This window comes from Mycteria americana, chromosome 2 (genome assembly GCF_035582795.1).
Source record: "Mycteria americana isolate JAX WOST 10 ecotype Jacksonville Zoo and Gardens chromosome 2, USCA_MyAme_1.0, whole genome shotgun sequence".
NCBI lineage: Eukaryota > Metazoa > Chordata > Aves > Ciconiiformes > Ciconiidae > Mycteria > Mycteria americana.
In genome coordinates, this window is record NC_134366.1 from 149,931,260 (window position 1) to 149,949,735 (window position 18,476).

At 40.2% G+C, this 18,476-nt stretch overlaps 1 protein-coding gene across 7 annotated transcripts; it reads right to left on the minus strand.

The window, feature by feature from the left end:
• Window positions 1-258: 258 nt before the first annotated feature.
• Window positions 259-18,461, minus strand: MTERF3 (mitochondrial transcription termination factor 3). 7 transcript variants are annotated; one of them, XM_075495008.1, is made up of 8 exons: window positions 18,309-18,454; window positions 17,429-17,592; window positions 15,096-15,248; window positions 13,891-14,080; window positions 8,967-9,114; window positions 7,630-7,701; window positions 4,647-4,808; window positions 259-2,318 (listed from the first exon to the last, which is right to left on the minus strand). In XM_075495008.1, exons 1-8 carry the CDS (start codon window positions 18,380-18,382, stop codon window positions 2,124-2,126), a joined length of 1,158 nt encoding a protein of 385 aa, XP_075351123.1. In that variant the 5' UTR covers window positions 18,383-18,454; the 3' UTR covers window positions 259-2,123. The 7 variants fall into 7 exon arrangements, with proteins under 7 accessions (XP_075351123.1, XP_075351124.1, XP_075351122.1 ...); XM_075495009.1 differs by having other exon boundaries at window positions 381-2,318; window positions 17,429-17,783; window positions 18,309-18,461; XM_075495007.1 differs by having other exon boundaries at window positions 381-2,318; window positions 17,429-17,780; window positions 18,309-18,451.
• Window positions 18,462-18,476: the final 15 nt, after the last annotated feature.

Here is an 18,476-nt window from a genome sequence, read left to right on the forward strand (position 1 = left end):
AGTATTTGGCACAATCCTCAAAAAGTTCTTCTATCCTCTCTCCCGTTTCCTTTTAGCACTCCCATAAAATCTTTTGCTTCTTTTCTTCATGGTATTTCTGGGAAGCTATTTTGGCATAAGCTCACGCATTTATCACTTCAAAGAAACTGGTTTAGCTCTGGCAGCAATCATTTTTACATTTAAAAATATTAAAGGAATTAAAAGCTCAAAGTTTAAGACATTCAAAATATACATACTCTGTAATATCATTTATATTATAATGGTTTGTCACATGGTAATATAGATCATAAGGACAGTGGAGTAAATCTGCAAAAGCAAACTCTTTACTTTGGCATTACAAACCCACATACTTTCTATTAACATTAATTTTTACTAGAAACATTAATTTTTACAAGATTGTTTGAAGATTATAGTTTGCTATTAGCATTTAATACAGTCAAAATCTAAGTAAGTATATTGAATTAGACTTAGATATTTTTATTTGAAAGGAAGGAATGGGGGAAGTGTTTAGCCATCCCATTTCAGCCACCACTTCAGATGAAATGTTACGCATCTCCAGCAAGAACAGTCTACTCAATAGAGGGTTTCAAGTGGTCTTCCCAGGCCAACGGAGTGGGAAACATGAGAACAAAAGAGAGCATCTCAGATATATATTGCAGACAATGAATGTGGCTTTTTACTGTGTTTCAAGTGAAGATGCCCCAGTAAATCATTTTGCACCCTGCTTGTTTGGACAACATTCCTTTTCTTGGGTGTTGTAATTCAAATTCCGAATTTTTATTTTGGATAAAAGACCCAAGTCGTGATCTACAGATTACTACTATTCTCATTCTTTAAATGTCTCTTTAACATTACTGTATTTCCCACCTACTAGGGGAATTTAACCTTTTGAATTTTATTCTTCTGTCTGCATACAAAATCTTCTTCAAGCTCTTACACTTCTGTGACTCAAATTGGTATTTTAAGCTCCAACACTAAGCTTTTAAAACACTGAGACTTTTTCATTAAATAAGCTTAAATCCAAATGAAAACATCTGGATTTCAGTTTCCTGACCTATTTCAACAGAAAGAATGGAAACTTCTAAACAATAAACTATCAGACAGTTTGCACTTGGGTTTAGTCAGTTTCTTCACTTTGACCAAATACACTGTGAAGCATTTGATAATTCGGTATTAATGCCATTTATTTACTGATAGGATTAAGTACTTTTAATACTCCTGCAATTCCTAATGTTAGCATTTACTTCAGTTGCTGTAACTGACCAAGATAACTCTGTCAACTAAGTATATACTATAGCCTCTTCTCGTGTGGTTACTTGTATAGTAAAGCCATACAAATCTCATTGGAGTGGGGAAAAACTGCCTCCCCTCCTCAACAAGGGGAAGAGCAAAGTGACTTAAAACTATTCATGTCCCTGAAATCTAGAAGGAGCTTATTTTCTTTTTGTAATTTGCCTACATTCAGTTTGCTGATTTTCTTTGAAATGTCAAACCAAGTTTCACTGCACAGCTTTTAGGGTATTAACTTCAGCAGCCAGCTTCACAAAGAAACACCTTTGTAACTTGTTGAAAAATGCCCTTTTGCATGAGGGGCTTCACCTATGTAACAATGTACTTCTTTCTACTGTACAAGGAAAAGAATACCCTTATTAGCTGTTAAGATGAAAGCAGGTAATCACATCACTTCTTCACTACTGTATTAGCTTGTTATTCTAATTTTTGGGAGGGAGGGTGAGGGGAGAAGACAGAGGGCGAGACAAGGAATAAGTCACTAGCCATTTTTTCCATCTCCCAAAACTCTGAAATTATTGAAAGAAAAAAAAAAAGAAGAATCCACTTTAATTTACTTTTCTGTTAGTGTGCTGCATCATTCACTCTCAAATAAGTTATCAATTAATTACAAGGATTGCATCAGTAGCAAACAACATATAGTCACTTAATCCTCCAAAATATATTTTTAAGTTACCATAAAGAATATTACTGTGAGCCTTTACATCCTACAAACGTTTCATAAGCAACAACTTCTTAAACCAGTAACTAAGTTAAGAGACCATAAAGGGGAGTAGTTTTATAGAATGTTTATTTCATAACTTTATTCTATTCCTTTTTACATGTGTTACTAATTAAAGTGTTTTTAAGAATTTTTCAAAGTCCTGTATAGAAGCTTTGGCAATCTCTGTACAAAACACCTCATCGGGCAAGGATACTAGCTGGTCCAGAGAGATGTAGCTGGGTTGTGCTGGGTCATACTGGGCTCTTCCCAAGAATGTAAGAAACATATGTCTCTCTTTGATTCGTAATAGCTTTGAGTTGAAAACCTAAGAAAGAAAGGGAAGAATCTTTTAGGTTCTCTAAATTTCAGACTCTGATGAATCTAAAATAAGAGCATTTTTTAGACAAACTGAAGATCTAGGTACACCAGGTAGGTTACATTTATATATAAATTACCGAAATTCTAAATACATGCTTCAATACAATATGATGAGGTACACACACAAGGGAAATCAAGAAGTGATAAAACTCTCTTAAGCATGTTAGGTTTTTTGTTTATATATAACAACGGTATTACTTTTGTGTAATCGCAGCCAAGAAAGTGGAGAGGAGACATTCAGAAACAGGGAGCAAGAATACCTAAGCATTTCCCTGTACTATCAGAAGCATTTATTTATGCAGTCAGATTCAGATGAGCATTGTTATAAGAATGACATGAACAGGTGACCACACGGCATAATAAACACGAGCGAATTGCACAGTGGCAATGCAAAAGGTGAGTGGCTGCACCACCTGTCATAACACAGCCAAAAGGCACAGGGTGGTGGTTCAAAACAACCATTTTGGTTGCTGCTGCACAGCAATGCCTACCTTTGAAGATACCTGTCACAGAAAGAATTCTAGACAGTCAAAGGCAAGAACAATGGTAAAAGAAACATGAAAGAAATCAGTGGAACATCTGAAAAGAGAGAGAAGTGGGGAAGACGAGATACACAGTTAAGAAGTCTTAAAAGCAGAGATCTAACTGCATTTCTGAGCAGTACAACTGAAGAGAGACACTGCTTTAAAGCAGATAATGGTGAAAACATGAATGCTAGAGCAATGAAAGCAAGCAGAGTTTTTACTAAAAGGAGGGACTACACTACTGAAGGAAGGATTTCATGAGGATGCAAACTAATCTGAACTAGGACAGAAAGCAAAACTACTGTTCTTCCTCTGCCTTCCTGGAATTTTAAGAGGGAGTCAGAAGACAGGAAAAAACTGTAACCACCGTTTATGGAGCTAGCTGACAGGAAGGACGGTTACAACAGCAGCTGTAACATCAGAGAGGATTTGACAAAAAACCCTGTATGCCTCATTTTCAGCATTACTGTCATTCAGGATAGAAGCAAGAACAGATGGAGACAAGTATGCATTTGTGAATGCACAAGTTAATGGCCAGACCATATACAGACTGAGTTGCACTAGCCATATCCTGGAACTCACAGTTTTTGAGGATGGAAGGGAAGAACAGGGAAGAGAGAGGGTGACTGCACCAAGAACAAAGAGTAGGAGAAACATTCCACTTACCCTTCCAAACAAAGGGAAGAGAAATAATGAGGTGAACCACCATGAAGCCAACAAGAAGACAACTGAGAAGGAAGTAAACAAGACTTGTGGTCTCTTACAGGTCAAGGAGGGCAAAAGTGACACATGGATTGGAGTTATAGCAAGCAATCTTGTTAAGTAGAGATATATTAAATAGCCAGATAAGTAATCAAAATCCTGGGGAGTAGTTTTATTTCCCCATGTAATTTTTGCTTTTTAGCCAGTTAGATTAGACAGTTAGATTCCCTACTAGACTTGCTTTAGGAAGAAACTGATTGCAGTTCAGAAGCTGTAATCTGTGTTTTCTTTTTTTCCTTGTAAGAAGCTAGTGTGACTGCATGTCAGCATTGGACGAAGTGGCTAATGCTCTCAACTTTTAATTTGTGAGGGAATAACAATAATGAGGAGATAGAAAAAACAAAAACAGTCATCAAGAAACTAATCTATTTTCACTCCTGTGATTTTTTAGCTATTGCCACAGCAATAGGAAGATCAATGAGAATCTGATTGCCTAACAGACAGAACTTCTCTTACCTTTAAACTCTATTTTCAGATCCTAGAATCTATAAAATTTCTTTTTTAACTAGACAAATCTGAAAGAAATGTTTTTATATATATGATAGCTAATGAACAGATCTTCTGCATGATCTGTCTTCCCTTGTGTCAATTAGCTAGGTAAGATTTCAGGACAAGGAATCCCTAAGCAGGCAGTAATCTCTCTTGCATGAATCTTAAAGATGATCTTAAAGGTCTTTTCCAACCTATATGATTCTGTGATTCTGTGAATCCAGAAGAGATGAGCATGTCTATTTCTGTTGAAAACGTAAAAATTCACAAGACTGGGGTGGTGGTGTCACACGTGCCAGGGGGAGAAGGGCACTTCCACACTGGAATCCTCAATGGTTGCTGAATTGCTAATAAAAGTTATCCCAATGAGAGTAAAAGCCACAGACAAGTTGAAGATTTCACATGTGTCCTGCATACAGTGAGGCTCCACCTTCAGCACCAAACTAGTGAAGCAGCTGTGCAAAGAGCACCTAAAATTTATTCCCAGATTAACAGCTCACCTGAGGAAAGCGAGTAAGCATGTGGTGGGGAATGCCCATTATGTTGTGTAAGTAGTCAAATGTCTGTTTGAGTCTCTTTTTACTTGCAGTTAAAATCTTGGGGGTTTTAAACACAATCTGTTGAATTTCATTACGTTGAAAACCAAGTTCAATCTGACAAACCTGAAAAAGAGCATAATTTTATCTTCAAAAGTCAGCCACAGCAAACTTAGCTTATCTTAACATGTCACTGAAATAAACTAATGCAAAATTCTTCTACCCTTTGTCACACAGCAACAAGAATGCAACACAATAATATCTGCCACTCCAGTTCTTCTCAAGTCAGACAGTGCAAATTATTTCTCATTCTGGATTAAAGTGTAATTTTTTTATAGAGTATCCCTGAAGTAAAGATGACTTCTGTGAATGCTATGTATTTTTCAGCTTGTCTGAGATAGGAACAAAAAAGCTCTGTCTCAGTATGCGTGGCAGTTACAAGCATAAAAATTCTCCCCTAAGAGTATTTTATCAGTTTCAATACCAAGCTGTCAAAAGCAACTGACTTTCTAATTGTGGAGCTGTTGAGCTCTGTAAAACACAGCAATCAAATAGCTAGCGACTACTTTTGTTAATGTGTTATTTCTTTTGCTAATATATCCAAGTTATATTTTTATATTAGGGATTACAATTTCAGTCCTGTAGTCTTCCACTGAAGTCTGTTGAACCTGAAAGAGATGTGTAGAATATGCGGTGTATTCAATTTATTTTACAGTTGGTTAATGTCTAAAGTAAGATGTCTTTTTCAGAGACTGGCTTGACTTCAATTATGGTTTCCCAAAAGGAAAACAAAACACATTTTTTCAATAAAATCATGAGCACTCCTCCCAAAGTGCAGAATGGCAAACAGTTCATGGAGTTGAGAAAGGAATTCAGCATACAAGAGTGTCTGGTAACTCAGCCATTTCTTCTATCCTCCAGTGACATTTACAAGCAGCTTGTTTTCAGTCATGAAGTGGGTGTGCTTGTCAGTCAACATAACCAGACTTTCGAATCCAACTCAGGTACTTCTTCAGTTGGCAAAAAGGTGGTGCTTTTTGTTTTTCCAGTTTGATGTGCCAAGACTGCAGCTCTTTTCCAAAACTGCCTGGCAAATACAAAGGGAAGGGCTTAGAATCTGGGTTTTGAAGCTACCTTAGGACTTCCAGATCCTTACAGGGAATTGTTGCTAGAGGTGACTATCATCAGGTCTTTCAAATCCTCGTTCTTCCTTATCTGCTTTATAAATACTTCCTTATCACAAGAAATACTAATCAACTAAGGCAGCATTCAAGTATGAAGAGATACTTTTGCACTTTAGTGGTGTCTTGCACAGATCCCAGTTGGTGGAGTAACTTACTGCATTAAGATACACAACCAAGAGTAAGACCTGATGTTAGATCAGTGGAGATGTATAGCTGGCCCCACTGTAGAGGTAATTGTGGCAAGAATCTCGAGCTTTTCTTTTCTACTCTGTGAAATGGAACAGCTCTCTCTTGACATGAATGGTGAGCTCAAGTCTAAGTTGCTTTGACCGCACTCAGTTTGACAGCAAATATATTTTATACTCAGTAACACTCTAGACCACATATGCTAATATCCTTACTGTGTAAGCCCCAGCAATATTCAACATACTCTGTATGATTCCCACAACAGGCAGTGGTAATGCAAGCTTTCCAGTTTTACCCTATCAGTGAATCTCTAATTGTGCTTGACAAAACCTTCAGAGGATGGAATAAGCCATCCTTCAGCTCATTTAGTCCATGATTGGTATCTTTTGACAACCAATATCAGCTGCAGCAATTGTTTCTAAATAACAGCCCACTCAGATTGAGGGATACACCAGATCACTTCTGAACTGCTGGTATATGGTTTCACTTTCCAAGTACTGCCTGCCCACCACCAGCTTAGGACGTACAGGTCTGAACCCAGATTCTGAATCTGAGACATCCAACCTCCTGAAAGGCTGGAACTTCTAAATATCAGTAGATTCTAACAGTGAGGACCTAAAAATCCTTCCTCTCTCTCTAGAACATGTTAAAAATAAGGATGCTACCCTATACACTTTTTGGTAGATGGACAAGATAGTCGCATAGAACTGAGGATCTTAAAAACACATTCATTATAATATACTGAATCCCTAGCCTGTGGAAACAATGTTCATTAAAAAGCAAGCACTATTAATTGGAACAGTCTGCTACTTTCCAGTCTCCTCCCTTACCACACAATTTCAGACTGCAAGATTCCCAGTGTTTAATAGTTTCAGAGCAGTGAGTCTGTCTGAAAATTATATATTTTAATTCATAGTTATGCGTTATAGGATAATGGGATTTCTCAAATTGTTACACTACATCATGCTGTTTGGCCTAGATGGCTTTACAGCACAATAATTAAACCAATACACAGTTACATTTTCAAAAGGGAAAGGAGTCCCTGTGGGTTTGAAGTTATTTACCCAACAGTTGTTAATAACGACCATCTGCTATCAGACAATAGGTGTCAAATGCACATTTTGGCAGACTAGCTACCTGCCAAGAGGAAAATAATCAACTGCACATTTCTTGCTCCTAAATCCTCATGGACAATCCAAGTTAGCAAAAAAACATAATAATTAAGGGGGGGGGGGGGGGAAAGAGGGAGCAAGCCCTATTTTCCACTCGTTATAAAGAAATGGGTAACAATTTGTATCATCAGATAGCAACTTTTGGCAGGAAGGGACCCAGATGAAGTTTCTAACCTACATCAGAGTAGAAGACAGAATAAGATACTGCTCCACATATGCTGTAAGCTTGCAAGCTACAGTGGAAAAGAAATTGTTTAACAAAATCCTCAGTTATTTTATATCTCCACTAAAATTATTTCATTAAATTCTTTCTGTGCAGGATTCTCCTCCAGGGATTTTATCTTCTGACAACTCTTAAACTACGTGGATATACAATACATTTTTAATATCTACTAATAAGCTTACCTGAAGATTTTCTTTTACAGGCTCTAATTTGCCAGTCAGTAGCCTTGGAAGACGAATTACCAGATCCTTTGTCTACAATTAGGGAAAACACACAAAGGAAAGATTATTACTGAAAGCTTGTTTGTGAATCCATCTGTGAAAGAAAGATAGAGATCTCATAGAAACTTTTTTTCCCCCCAGCTGGAAGAGGGATGCCCTTTCACTTGCACTTCATTTTATCTCTACCCCAAAGATGAGTTTGCATGAAGTGGCAGTATATTAAGATGCAAAAAGTTACTCAAATATGTTCGTTTGGAAAACAAAAAATAACATAGCTGTTTTAAAACAGACATGGAGTAAAAGCATACCCCAAAAGTAGAAAGCATGCTCAAGTGCCCGGTCTCTCTCAGTACTCAAGTTGTTTCTTCCCACCTTTTTTAAAAAAAGTAAACAAAACACTACCTGATAGAAGCTATAAAAAGATTTTTCAACTGCAGTGGAATTTGTCTACCTCAGGATCTGGTTAGACCATAGTATTATGGCAATACAAAAAATTACTCCACATTCCCCAAGCCATGTGAATTAGTTGTAATCCACCCTGAGTACAAGGCAGTAACTAAAGCCTTTTCCAGAGAGATCTCTTACCTCAAGCATGAAAAGGCCAGGAACAGGCACTATGACAGCTATGACTGTTCAGCAAATAGAAGCCAACGGAAGAACACCAGATTCCACTTGGAACTTGACATTTATTGCAAACCCCAGCTACTGCAGGAAACCACTAACACTGCCCACTTACTCCAGGAAACTCCAGCTACTACCTCCTCTGAAGATCCCCGAGCATGGTGCTAAATACCTGCTAAGCATGTAACCTGGTAAGCACTCAGGAGCGAACCCAGGGGTTACTCTTGGTGAGCTAAGCATATGATTTGGCATTTAGTTTGAGATGATATTCACAGATTAGACTATTTTTCACCTATGAGTTAAGTATGTTACAGTATCTTGAAGAGATGAAGAGAGCCAATTAGTTTTCTAGAAGTTAAAAAAGCTGTTTGCTGTGTCAGCAATGGATTCAGTCCTCTGACCCACCTCAGATAATAAAACTGGACACACTCATGCTTGTTTAACAACCTGTGGTAGATCATCTGCAAGAACTGTACTTCAAGACCTCTGAATGTTAGATGTCCGTATTACTTCTATACACAGTTAAAATCATGTTACCCTCCTGTAACCCTCTGTGTTACCATCAGTAATGTCACTAATATTTGTTGATAACCTCCAAATACTTGAAGTATTCATTTTGCAAGGCCTTACAGTTGTCACTGACAAAATACCTGAAGACTTCAGTGTATAGTCTTTACCTTTTTTACACTGAGGCCAAGTTCGTTTTTGAAGAAACCCAGTCTGTTATCCAGTCTTTCCACTGAAAACAACAGCAAATATGGAGCTCTTGAGACCATCTGAGCAATTTCTGCCTTACCAAATTTTTTTGATTTTAGGTAAGCCACTCTAGAAAGAGAACAAAAACAAAATAAAATCCAGCGATGAAAATTTTATTGCCTCCATTTATTCAGTACTTGCTTAAATTCCTCAGTGATATCTTATAAATGGACAGATGTTCTAGCATTAACATGCAACCCTGCCAAAAATAATTAGGGGGAAATCTGCAGTTATCATAAAAGAAAATACCATCCCTTCCAATTAATTAGAAGTAAAATAAACCTCAGAGCAGAATGTCAATACTGAAGACAGATATTAATTCCTTCCAGCTGTACTTAAGCAGATAACTATGTTAACCTACATTTTACTACCAGCCTGTCTCCTAGATTGCAAACACATTAATAGATCATCATAGGGTATGGACAAGAAGACATATACAGCCTTTTGCTATTTTAATGAATTCCATTTCTACTGCTGAAAGAACAGAGTACTATACCTCATACATCCCTGTTTTGCCAATAGCACTGGAGTAGGAATATCATGCAGCAATGCTATCTGTAGAGACATTGTCCAAAAAGACATTTCTAAATCGGCTGAAGTTACTTTTGTTACAATAGGTCCCTACTTTCAGTCACTGGTCCAAGGATTTAGTTACAAAACATCTGGTTGTCAGAAAGGAGAAGGAACTGACTAAAGTTTTTATGTTTAACAGAGCTTTCTTTCCTTCCAACTCAAAAGTTTTTCCAAACTTTGTTGAATTCAGTGAAAGTGAAATCCTATTTCAAGTACTACTTGCAGTAGATTATTACCACAGCTCCCAGAAAAAGCAAAGGGGGGAGGGAGCGGGGGGGGGGGAATACAGCACACAAAATAGAGACATGATTAACCCACATGCCACCATTTTCAAAAAACCTGAACTACAATATGAAGAGGTTCCCTTTGGTTATAGATAAGCATATACAGAACTATTTGCTGTCAAGTGAACTTAGAGCATACAAGAACTGAATTTATCTGGCAGTAATTAAGATACTAAATAGATTGCAGAATATTCTGCAGAAGCAGATATTCACCAAAAGATGGGCTGTGTGTTAAATCATGTCTTGTGGAGATAAAAAAATAAAAATACCTTCCAGTCATTACAACCTCCCTCTCTTTCCACAAACCCTCAAAAATGAAGTCATCACAAGCCAAAAACCTCTAGACAGAAGATCCAAGAACAACCTCTAGAGGACCAAATCCTAACTGAGCAGGCACCAACAACACAGAAGGTAGCAGCCTAGGCTCCAGGTAATGTTGATGGACTGGCTGCAGGAGCCGCAGAGACAAGGAGTGGTTCAGAGGGGGAGAAATGCAGAACACAACAATAAACAATTAGCCCTTCAAAAATTATCCCATTATGTTTTGAACGCTGCAGCTTGGCTACACTATACTTCTTCCATTCAATTTTTCAAGGGCACAACTGCCAAGCATCCTAGAAACATAGCTAAATGAGCAGGTTAAAAATAAAACCTTTTGGTTGTCCTGACTCCCCTCCACTTGTTTTCTGTTAACAAGTCATTAAGATTCACACCTGAAGCATTTCTTTGCACCCTGGAAAGGCAAGAAGCTTAGAAGAGGGATTGCAAGATTGTAATAACCTGACTCTAGAAACTGGTTAAAGCAGCACAATCATCCAACCTGACCAGAGTTTGAGATAAATTTGTGAGTGTTGGCACCAAGGTTAGCCCTCGTTCTACTACAGGGGTCAGCAATTCTATGTAGCATGTTAACAGTTTTAAGTCATCATTAACAATACTGTAAAACAAAGCATCTGGTGCAGCTGCAGTACAGACACTGATTTGCAACTGTCAGAATTGTTATGAATTATGGAATGTTTTGACTTTTACAGTGTTTATCTGAAGTCAAATGCCAAATCTATTGAAATTTGTGTTTTGTTTCCTGGCAACGTGGAATCCATAGCAATAAAACGTTCCAGAGTGATGTAACCAATACCATGTCCATCTGCACCGAAGTGTTTATGCAAAGGTGATACTCAGTTTTCAAAAGACAGCTATCTGAGACACATTCACTTCACAGCCTGCCATACACCCTCCGCAGCACACTTACTTTAAAGCATTCACCAGTGCCAGAGGTAAACTTACTGAAAAATCAAGCTGCAGAAAATGAAGAAGAAATTGGATTTCCCTGTTCAGCCTCTACTTTACTAACCAGACAGTGCCACAGGATAGTCACTGAAAAGCAAATCTGACTTCACAGGAGAGTCAGAATGTTTATCATAGCAAAAAATACTCTGTTCTGAAGAGTATAAGCAACTCTGACATCTAGACTCAAAACTATTGCTGAAAAATGACACAGGTTCTTTTTGGATATTGTTTCTGAAAGGCCTCTTACTGAACGGGCGGATGGAAGAACAGAGGAGAAAGAGGAAAGGTCAGGTCTCTGTTAGACATGAGTCCACTAATGTGCCTGTTTCCAAAAAGCCGTATTTTCAGATTTCTGTCTTGGACAGCTACTATGTGCAAGAGCCAAGCAGAAAGACTTTCTTTTCTGGAATTTTTAAAGACCAAGACGTTTTGAGTTCATTACAAAGTGCACACACACACACAAGTTGCTCTGTAAAAGAACTGTTGAATTAATGCTAGCCTGTCTGGAGTAATTTCAAGAATAAAAGTTCATTTTCCTGCAATTTTTTCTATAATCAACACACTTACTGGAAGTATGAATCAGAAGAATAAAATAATTCCATTTCAGAATCAACCTTCTTATAGATACACACCAAACAAATACAGCTGAGTAAAGAAAGCTAGGATCTCTATGACTGCAAGACACGGATAAGTTTAAAAAAAAAAAAAAAAGTACAACCCTATAGTCTGGTACCTTAAGTCTCTCATGTCTTCATGGGGCCCCACCTGCAAAAATCTAGAAGGAAGTACTAAAGCAAAGGAATACAGAGAAGCTGTTTGTATCCATAAACGAACAAGGAAGAAGAGTGGAACACAGTTACAAGCCATCACACCATTCCTACAGCAAAGCACCTTTGCAAAAAGTGACTGTGGATTCATGAAAATATAAGCTCAAAACCTACATTCAGTTATTTCAGATATATGAAGAATTAAGAATAACTTTTTTTAAAAAATTAGATAATTTATATTATTACAATACATTATTTCAAAGATCTTGAATATTTTAATTCCAGTTATTTAACTTCAGGAAGATTTTTCTTTAGAAGTGAAAGGCTTTCTGCCACAAATACAAACCTCATCTTTAAAGCTCTAGAACTAGTCCTCCAAAGTTAACAATGCAAAAACAGTAAAGACAGGCTTCTGTGAACAGATATTAACAATTACAACCGTAAGACCTCAACTTGACCAGCATCAGCACAGGTATCTCAGTCACTGCAGGATGAAGTCCAGCATCCTAGCTTAAGGCCACTGAAGGAACAGTCGAAATCTGCACTCATGGGGCCAAGATGCACCCACATGTGACAAAACAGTACAATGATGGTTGATTTCCAACAGAGGGAGAATGGACAGCTGCTATCAGTAACGTCTTAGACCATGCCAGGTAGATCTGCTGCAGCTCCTCAATATTCTTGTTTTGACCACCTTTTCCCTTTAACTTGGCTACAGGTTTTTAAAGCTAGTTTACATTGCAGTATTATCCTGTTATATCTCTAGAGCTGACCAGACAAAGTTATTTGTTGATTCCATTAATGAAATAACAACTGCCATTAAAGAGGAAGTCCCACTGTTGGCAGCGAACAAGAAACACAATTACACAGTTTGATTCAGACAACTCAAATTACTGAAATCAGCAGACTTCAGTCAACTTCTGACACAAATCCCATTGCTTTCCAAGCCATTCTGGAGAGAGAGGAATATGTGTATATAGTTATCTTATTTCTTCAGTCTTGCTTTCATTTAAGTAGCCTTTATATTCAGAATGCAGCATTTTCTGAAGTTAGTGTTCTCTAATAAGCTAGACTGCTTATTAGAGAACTTGACTACTGTCAAAAGTTTGACAGTAGATGGAGAAAACAGCTTGTTTCCCCTCTGTCTCAGAAGAAAGACCCATAAACACAATGACTTTTTGTAAAAAAAAAAAAAAAATTTCCATGTTTGGTGTTTTTGGTACACACGCAAATAAGCTTAAAAAACCAAAACTCCACAGGGCAGGTAACTACATACGCTTTGGTCTAAGATATGAAATCTTCTAAAGAGACTGGTATTTACCCTTATGCACAGACAAGCTGGGTGACACTGAGGAACAGTCTAGGGCCATACAAGTGTGAACACACACAAAAATTAGTTCATTGTAGTCTTGTGCTCAGTTTGAGCTGGACAACAGGAAAAAAATGTCACCAAAACGTTCTGCTGCTATTAGCAGTAAACACAGAAGATATATGGTCCACTTCTTTTACTGCAGAATTCACAAGGTATGGGTAGACATATCATCTAGAAGAGTGGTTTCAAAGCATGACTGAAGAGGTTAACATTGTTCTACAAATTTAGGTAAAGCCTCAGGGACCAACATTTTGGAATCTAAGCTGACACAGATAAAGCAAGTGGCCTAGGATGGCAAGCTGCTTCCTCTGTGGCAGAAAGACAGGGATGAGCAGTACAATTTGTTAATGGACAGTTTTCAGATGGATCAGGGTGTTGACTCGACTTATGATATCACCACATGTTAACGCTGACTGATGGGAAGGCACAGGAACATGGAGCCAGGGATCTAGTGAGAAAGGAAGCAGCAGCAACACAGGTTCAGACATCAAGGTTAAGCCCACTGGGAAACCAGACCTTCAAGCCAAGGGCTTAACATCCTGCTGCTATTTGAAAGGCTTACCTGGTTTCTAAAGCTTCCAGATCTTCAGCAAGGATGTATGGATTTTTTGTCAGGAACGGTCCCAGCTGATTGTCTTCTACACCCACATCCTTAAGAAACAGAAGTATTTTTCTTACATCTTTTTCAAAGTCCAAGGTCAGTAAGAGCTGACCTGCCTTTTGACGTTTCTCCACTTGGGATAAGTCAACTCCTACAACAAACAAAATTAGATATTGTTTTAATTAAACACAGACCCTACTTCCTATAAGTGTTTCAGGAAGGCATGTTGAAATTTATAGGACTACTCCTTTTTTGCACTGATTTAGCATGCTTCAATTGCTCAACACAGCAAGGTCACAACACCTTGTATATTGTGGAAAGATTCCAGATAAAACAAGCAGTCATTTTAGACGCTTTCACTAAGTTTATTTTTTGAAGGAAGACATTTGCAGTGAATTCTGCATGTGGGGAATCAAGTACACTAGCACGTGCCACATGTAGAGACCTACTCTAGTTGCACAGAAGTGTGTGTGCAAGGAATTCCCAACTCCATTATCCAAGGGAAGGGGACGATTTTGCAGTGAAGTGCCTTTGGATAGCGGCTCACACATAGCAATTTGTTACTGCATGGAGCCAGATCGCCCCCTCTCAAATATTTATTTCTCCAACCTCCTTCTAGTGTTCCTTGCACTTTTGGGAAACAAGGATGTGGCCAGCAACCTTGAATTCAGCTATCCTTGCACAGTCCAAGTGCTTTTTTATGAGAAGTAAGGTTTTCTTCCATCCCTTCCTCCTTGCCTCTCCAGTTTACTGTGCCCCACTTCTAAGGTTCTGCATAGCAACCGCTTTCCTTCCTTCCAAGGACAGAGAGCTGCAATTTCTTTTGCAGCAAATTAAAGCATCCTTAACCAGCCCAAAAGAAGAGAGACCAATCAAGTTACCCAAAGTGCTGCTCACCTCTGGAAGCTGTGGGAGATGCCTCCTTATAGCATCCACAGCACTAAGGGACTAAAGCTAGCCAGCCTTGCCTTCAATATAGCATTGCTAGTGAGTCATGCAGTCCCCTCTCTTTTTCCACTTACCCTGGATAACGTTCTGCTGCCCTTAGTCATTGGTCACCGTTCCTATTTTCAACTTTACAAGGCAACCAGTAAGATCAAAAGACAAATTACAGAATCTCCAAAGCTCCAGATATAGGCAAACCACATAAACAAAATCACACGTACCTAGGTGGACAAGTTTTGCCAGGGTTTCCGAGTGATCAACATAATCTCGGAGCGTGGAAGATTGAAGGGGAAGAAGCGGTTCTGCAATGATCTGTACGGCTGCTTCCTCAGAAATCTCCTCCAAAGCAGACGAAGGTGGGATGTCATCCCAGTCTAAGAAACAAATATAGAAGACCCAAATGCATTTCATGAAAGACAAAGCTGCTCCCACCAAACGCTTATACAGACCTCTTAAAATCCATTTCAAAATACAAGAACACTGTGCATGAGACGAACAGCCAATCTATTATTATTTGAAAACATATGAAAACATAGACTCTATTCCCAGTTTTTATCTCTGTTCCATCTCCTTGTCACTGCCCATCAACTCTTGCTCATGTGGCTGGATCTGAGCATAGCACCCAGCAAGCCTGCCTTCACTCTGCTGCCTTGATCACTGCCTGTAACAGATCACACCACCTTCTTGAAAAATAATTTTCTTTCATGTCTTCACAAATGCATTCTTGCCTGATCACATACAGAGCAGATCATTTTTCATAACCTGACAAGCCTGCTACTTTGTGCCTCTTCTGAGTCTGATGCCTGAACTGCAGTTGTTTTAACTTTCAAGGTATTTCACAGCCAACTGCAACCAAGCTATCATATCTTATCCATTACAGAATGGCTGCTATCTGCCACCACCTCTAACAGCTAAAGAAGTCAAGCTCCATTTCCTACTCATTACAGTTTCCAAGTGAACATCATTATGTTTCCCCTTAAGTGTTCCAAGTCACAGAGCTCAGTGTCTTTTTAAAAAAATATTTCTCTAAACTGGTCTATTTTTCCATTGACAGGAACTCACAGCAGCTAGATCAAGATTACTGTTTTGCAGGCTGACTGCTAGCATCCACCTCAATTATCAAACTGATTGCTGATCAACACCCTAATTATAAACTCTACAGGATCGGGATTTTCTGTGTCCTGTACCTTCGCACAAGGACTTTCTAGAGTCTAGGGTAACACCCTTCCACATCAAAAAAACAAAGCCACACCAGAACTACCAAGACAGGTTCCAATATAAGTAGGAAGATCCTATTGTTCTAGGAAGAGTTGCACAGACTAGCTTAATAGATGTTGAAGGTCTTGCCACTACTTTTTCTCAAAGCCTCAGAAGCAAAACCACAGTAAAATGTTTTTAGCAACACTTACACCTTAAACAGTAATAAGAACTCTCCAGGAATCTACATGGATATCAAGCATTTCCTTTCAACTTGTTGAGAATTGAACCAATATAGACCAAGGTCCATTCTGGAAGCATAGATGCCCTTTTTTTGCCACTCTAAGTTCTTTAAACATCCTATCAGGAAACATACAGCAAGTTACACCCCCGCCCCCCCCCCCCAAAAAAAAAAGTTAGCAATTATGTTTATTCCATTATATACACTGCCAACTGGGCAAAATGCTCCACACACACATATACAACAGTAAGTCTCCTGGCAGATAAAAATCTGGCACGTAAATAAACTGCACCGCAGGTGCAGACACATACAAGCTGGCTGACCTGTCAGTTCTGGTGCAGCACTGTTTCCAGAACCAGCTGCACAAACACACAGATCTCAGTTGCAGCTCTGAGCCACCCCAAAAATAAGCTCTGTAGGATCCAAGTTGGCTGGGCTCAAAGCAGAATCTGAACATACAAGACTGCTTAGTAATCCAGAGAAAGTTTCCTCAGCATACTAGAATTATTTTCAGAGGGTGGTATTTTTTTTATCCTCACTTAGATATAAAAGTAGAGAAAAGTGAGGCAGTTTCCTCAGGGCAACAACACCAAGGCGACCTTGTATCTATATCCTTTCCTCAGGAGACAGTTTGACAGCATTTCTGATGAGGGCAGTGCTTAAGCAGGCTTCACACTGCTGCCTCCTGTTGTTCATCCCCGATTATTCAAGCGGCTGCTTTGTGCGAGCTGCTTCAGCGGTGGCCTCCCCCACTGCTGCTCAACAAACCCCCCCAAAAAAACAACAAACCAACCCCTTTATTTGTACCAGTAGAACTATGAGGGAAAGGCAAATGCTCAGCTGCTACAGGCAGAGTTACGAAAAGAAAAGCTCTTTAAACAGCAGCTCCAGACCGACGTTTCTACCCAAAACATATCTTTACCTCAGCTTAAAAGTATTCTTTATATGCTAGAGTGACCACAGGAATTCTGCGTTAACTATGGGGCTAAAAACAAGTGAAAGTCAGGAACTTCAAGTAAGTATTTTAGATAAACAGACCAAAAAAGGAGAATCAAGGGTAATACTGAACACATGGTTTGGAGACTCGGGAGAAATGGTATCCCTGAAGCCTCTTACCTTCATACAGTATTTTTGTATTCAGGTCAGGTAATGTTTCTGCTTTTGCTTGTTCCTGTTTTACCGGTGAAGGCAAGTTACTTTCGGGAGAAGAAAGGGATCCATCCTTGGCACTGTCAGGCGGAGAACAGCTTCCTACAGATACATGCCCGTATGCCTGAAATCTCCACGGAAGAACGTCATTTCTAGAGGGCAGCAGAGGCAGAGGGGCGAACCCACGACACGCCTGTGCGGTGCTGCTGCAGCTCCTCAGCCTCCGAGGAAATTCAGCAGCACGGGCCGTTTGCAGCAGGCAACACCAGCGGGAGACCTGCCGAGCCCACGAAGCCATCTTCCACCTCAGCACAGTATCCTGCTGGGAGAAAAAGGGCTGCGGAACAACACAGGCGCTGCCTCACCTCGCCCGCAGGGCTGGGAGCGAGAGCGTTAATTCCCTGGGCATTAAAGCAGAAATTAGTCGCTACAGAGCACCAAGTAGCTGCTTTGAGGCTTTAAACGCGTGACAAACGGAGGCATAACTGAGGAGAGGAACCGACTGCGAACGCCATCGCCCGCTGCCCTGGACGACAGCCGTTCCCTTGGGAGCATGGGGGAAGCCCAGCCGGGATCTAAACCCGCCCCGAGGGACGGGACCCTCCGCGCAGAGCCGTTACCTCACACCCCGCCACAGGGCGGGGGGAAGCCAGGCCGCGCTCGCCGCCCCTTGCAGGCCGCCCCAGCCCGGCAGCCTCTGCGTACACAGCCTGCGTGAGGGCGTGCCGCTCCGCACGCAGCGAGCCCGGCCCGCGGGAGGGCGAGGGAGAGGGCGAGCGCGGCCGCCCCGCCACGCAGCCCCAGCTCCCGCCACGCAGCCCGGCCGCTGGACCTGCCAACGCCTCACCTGCCCCTCGCGCCGCTCCCGCGCGCGGCCCAGCCCACGTGCGTGCCCCCCCGTCCCGACTCGGGCGAGACCATTCGGGAGCGGGGGGGGGGGGGGGGGGGGGGGGGGCAGGCAGCACAGGGTCCTTCCCACCGCTTGCTTGAAGGGGGCGGTGTGGCTCCGCCTCCT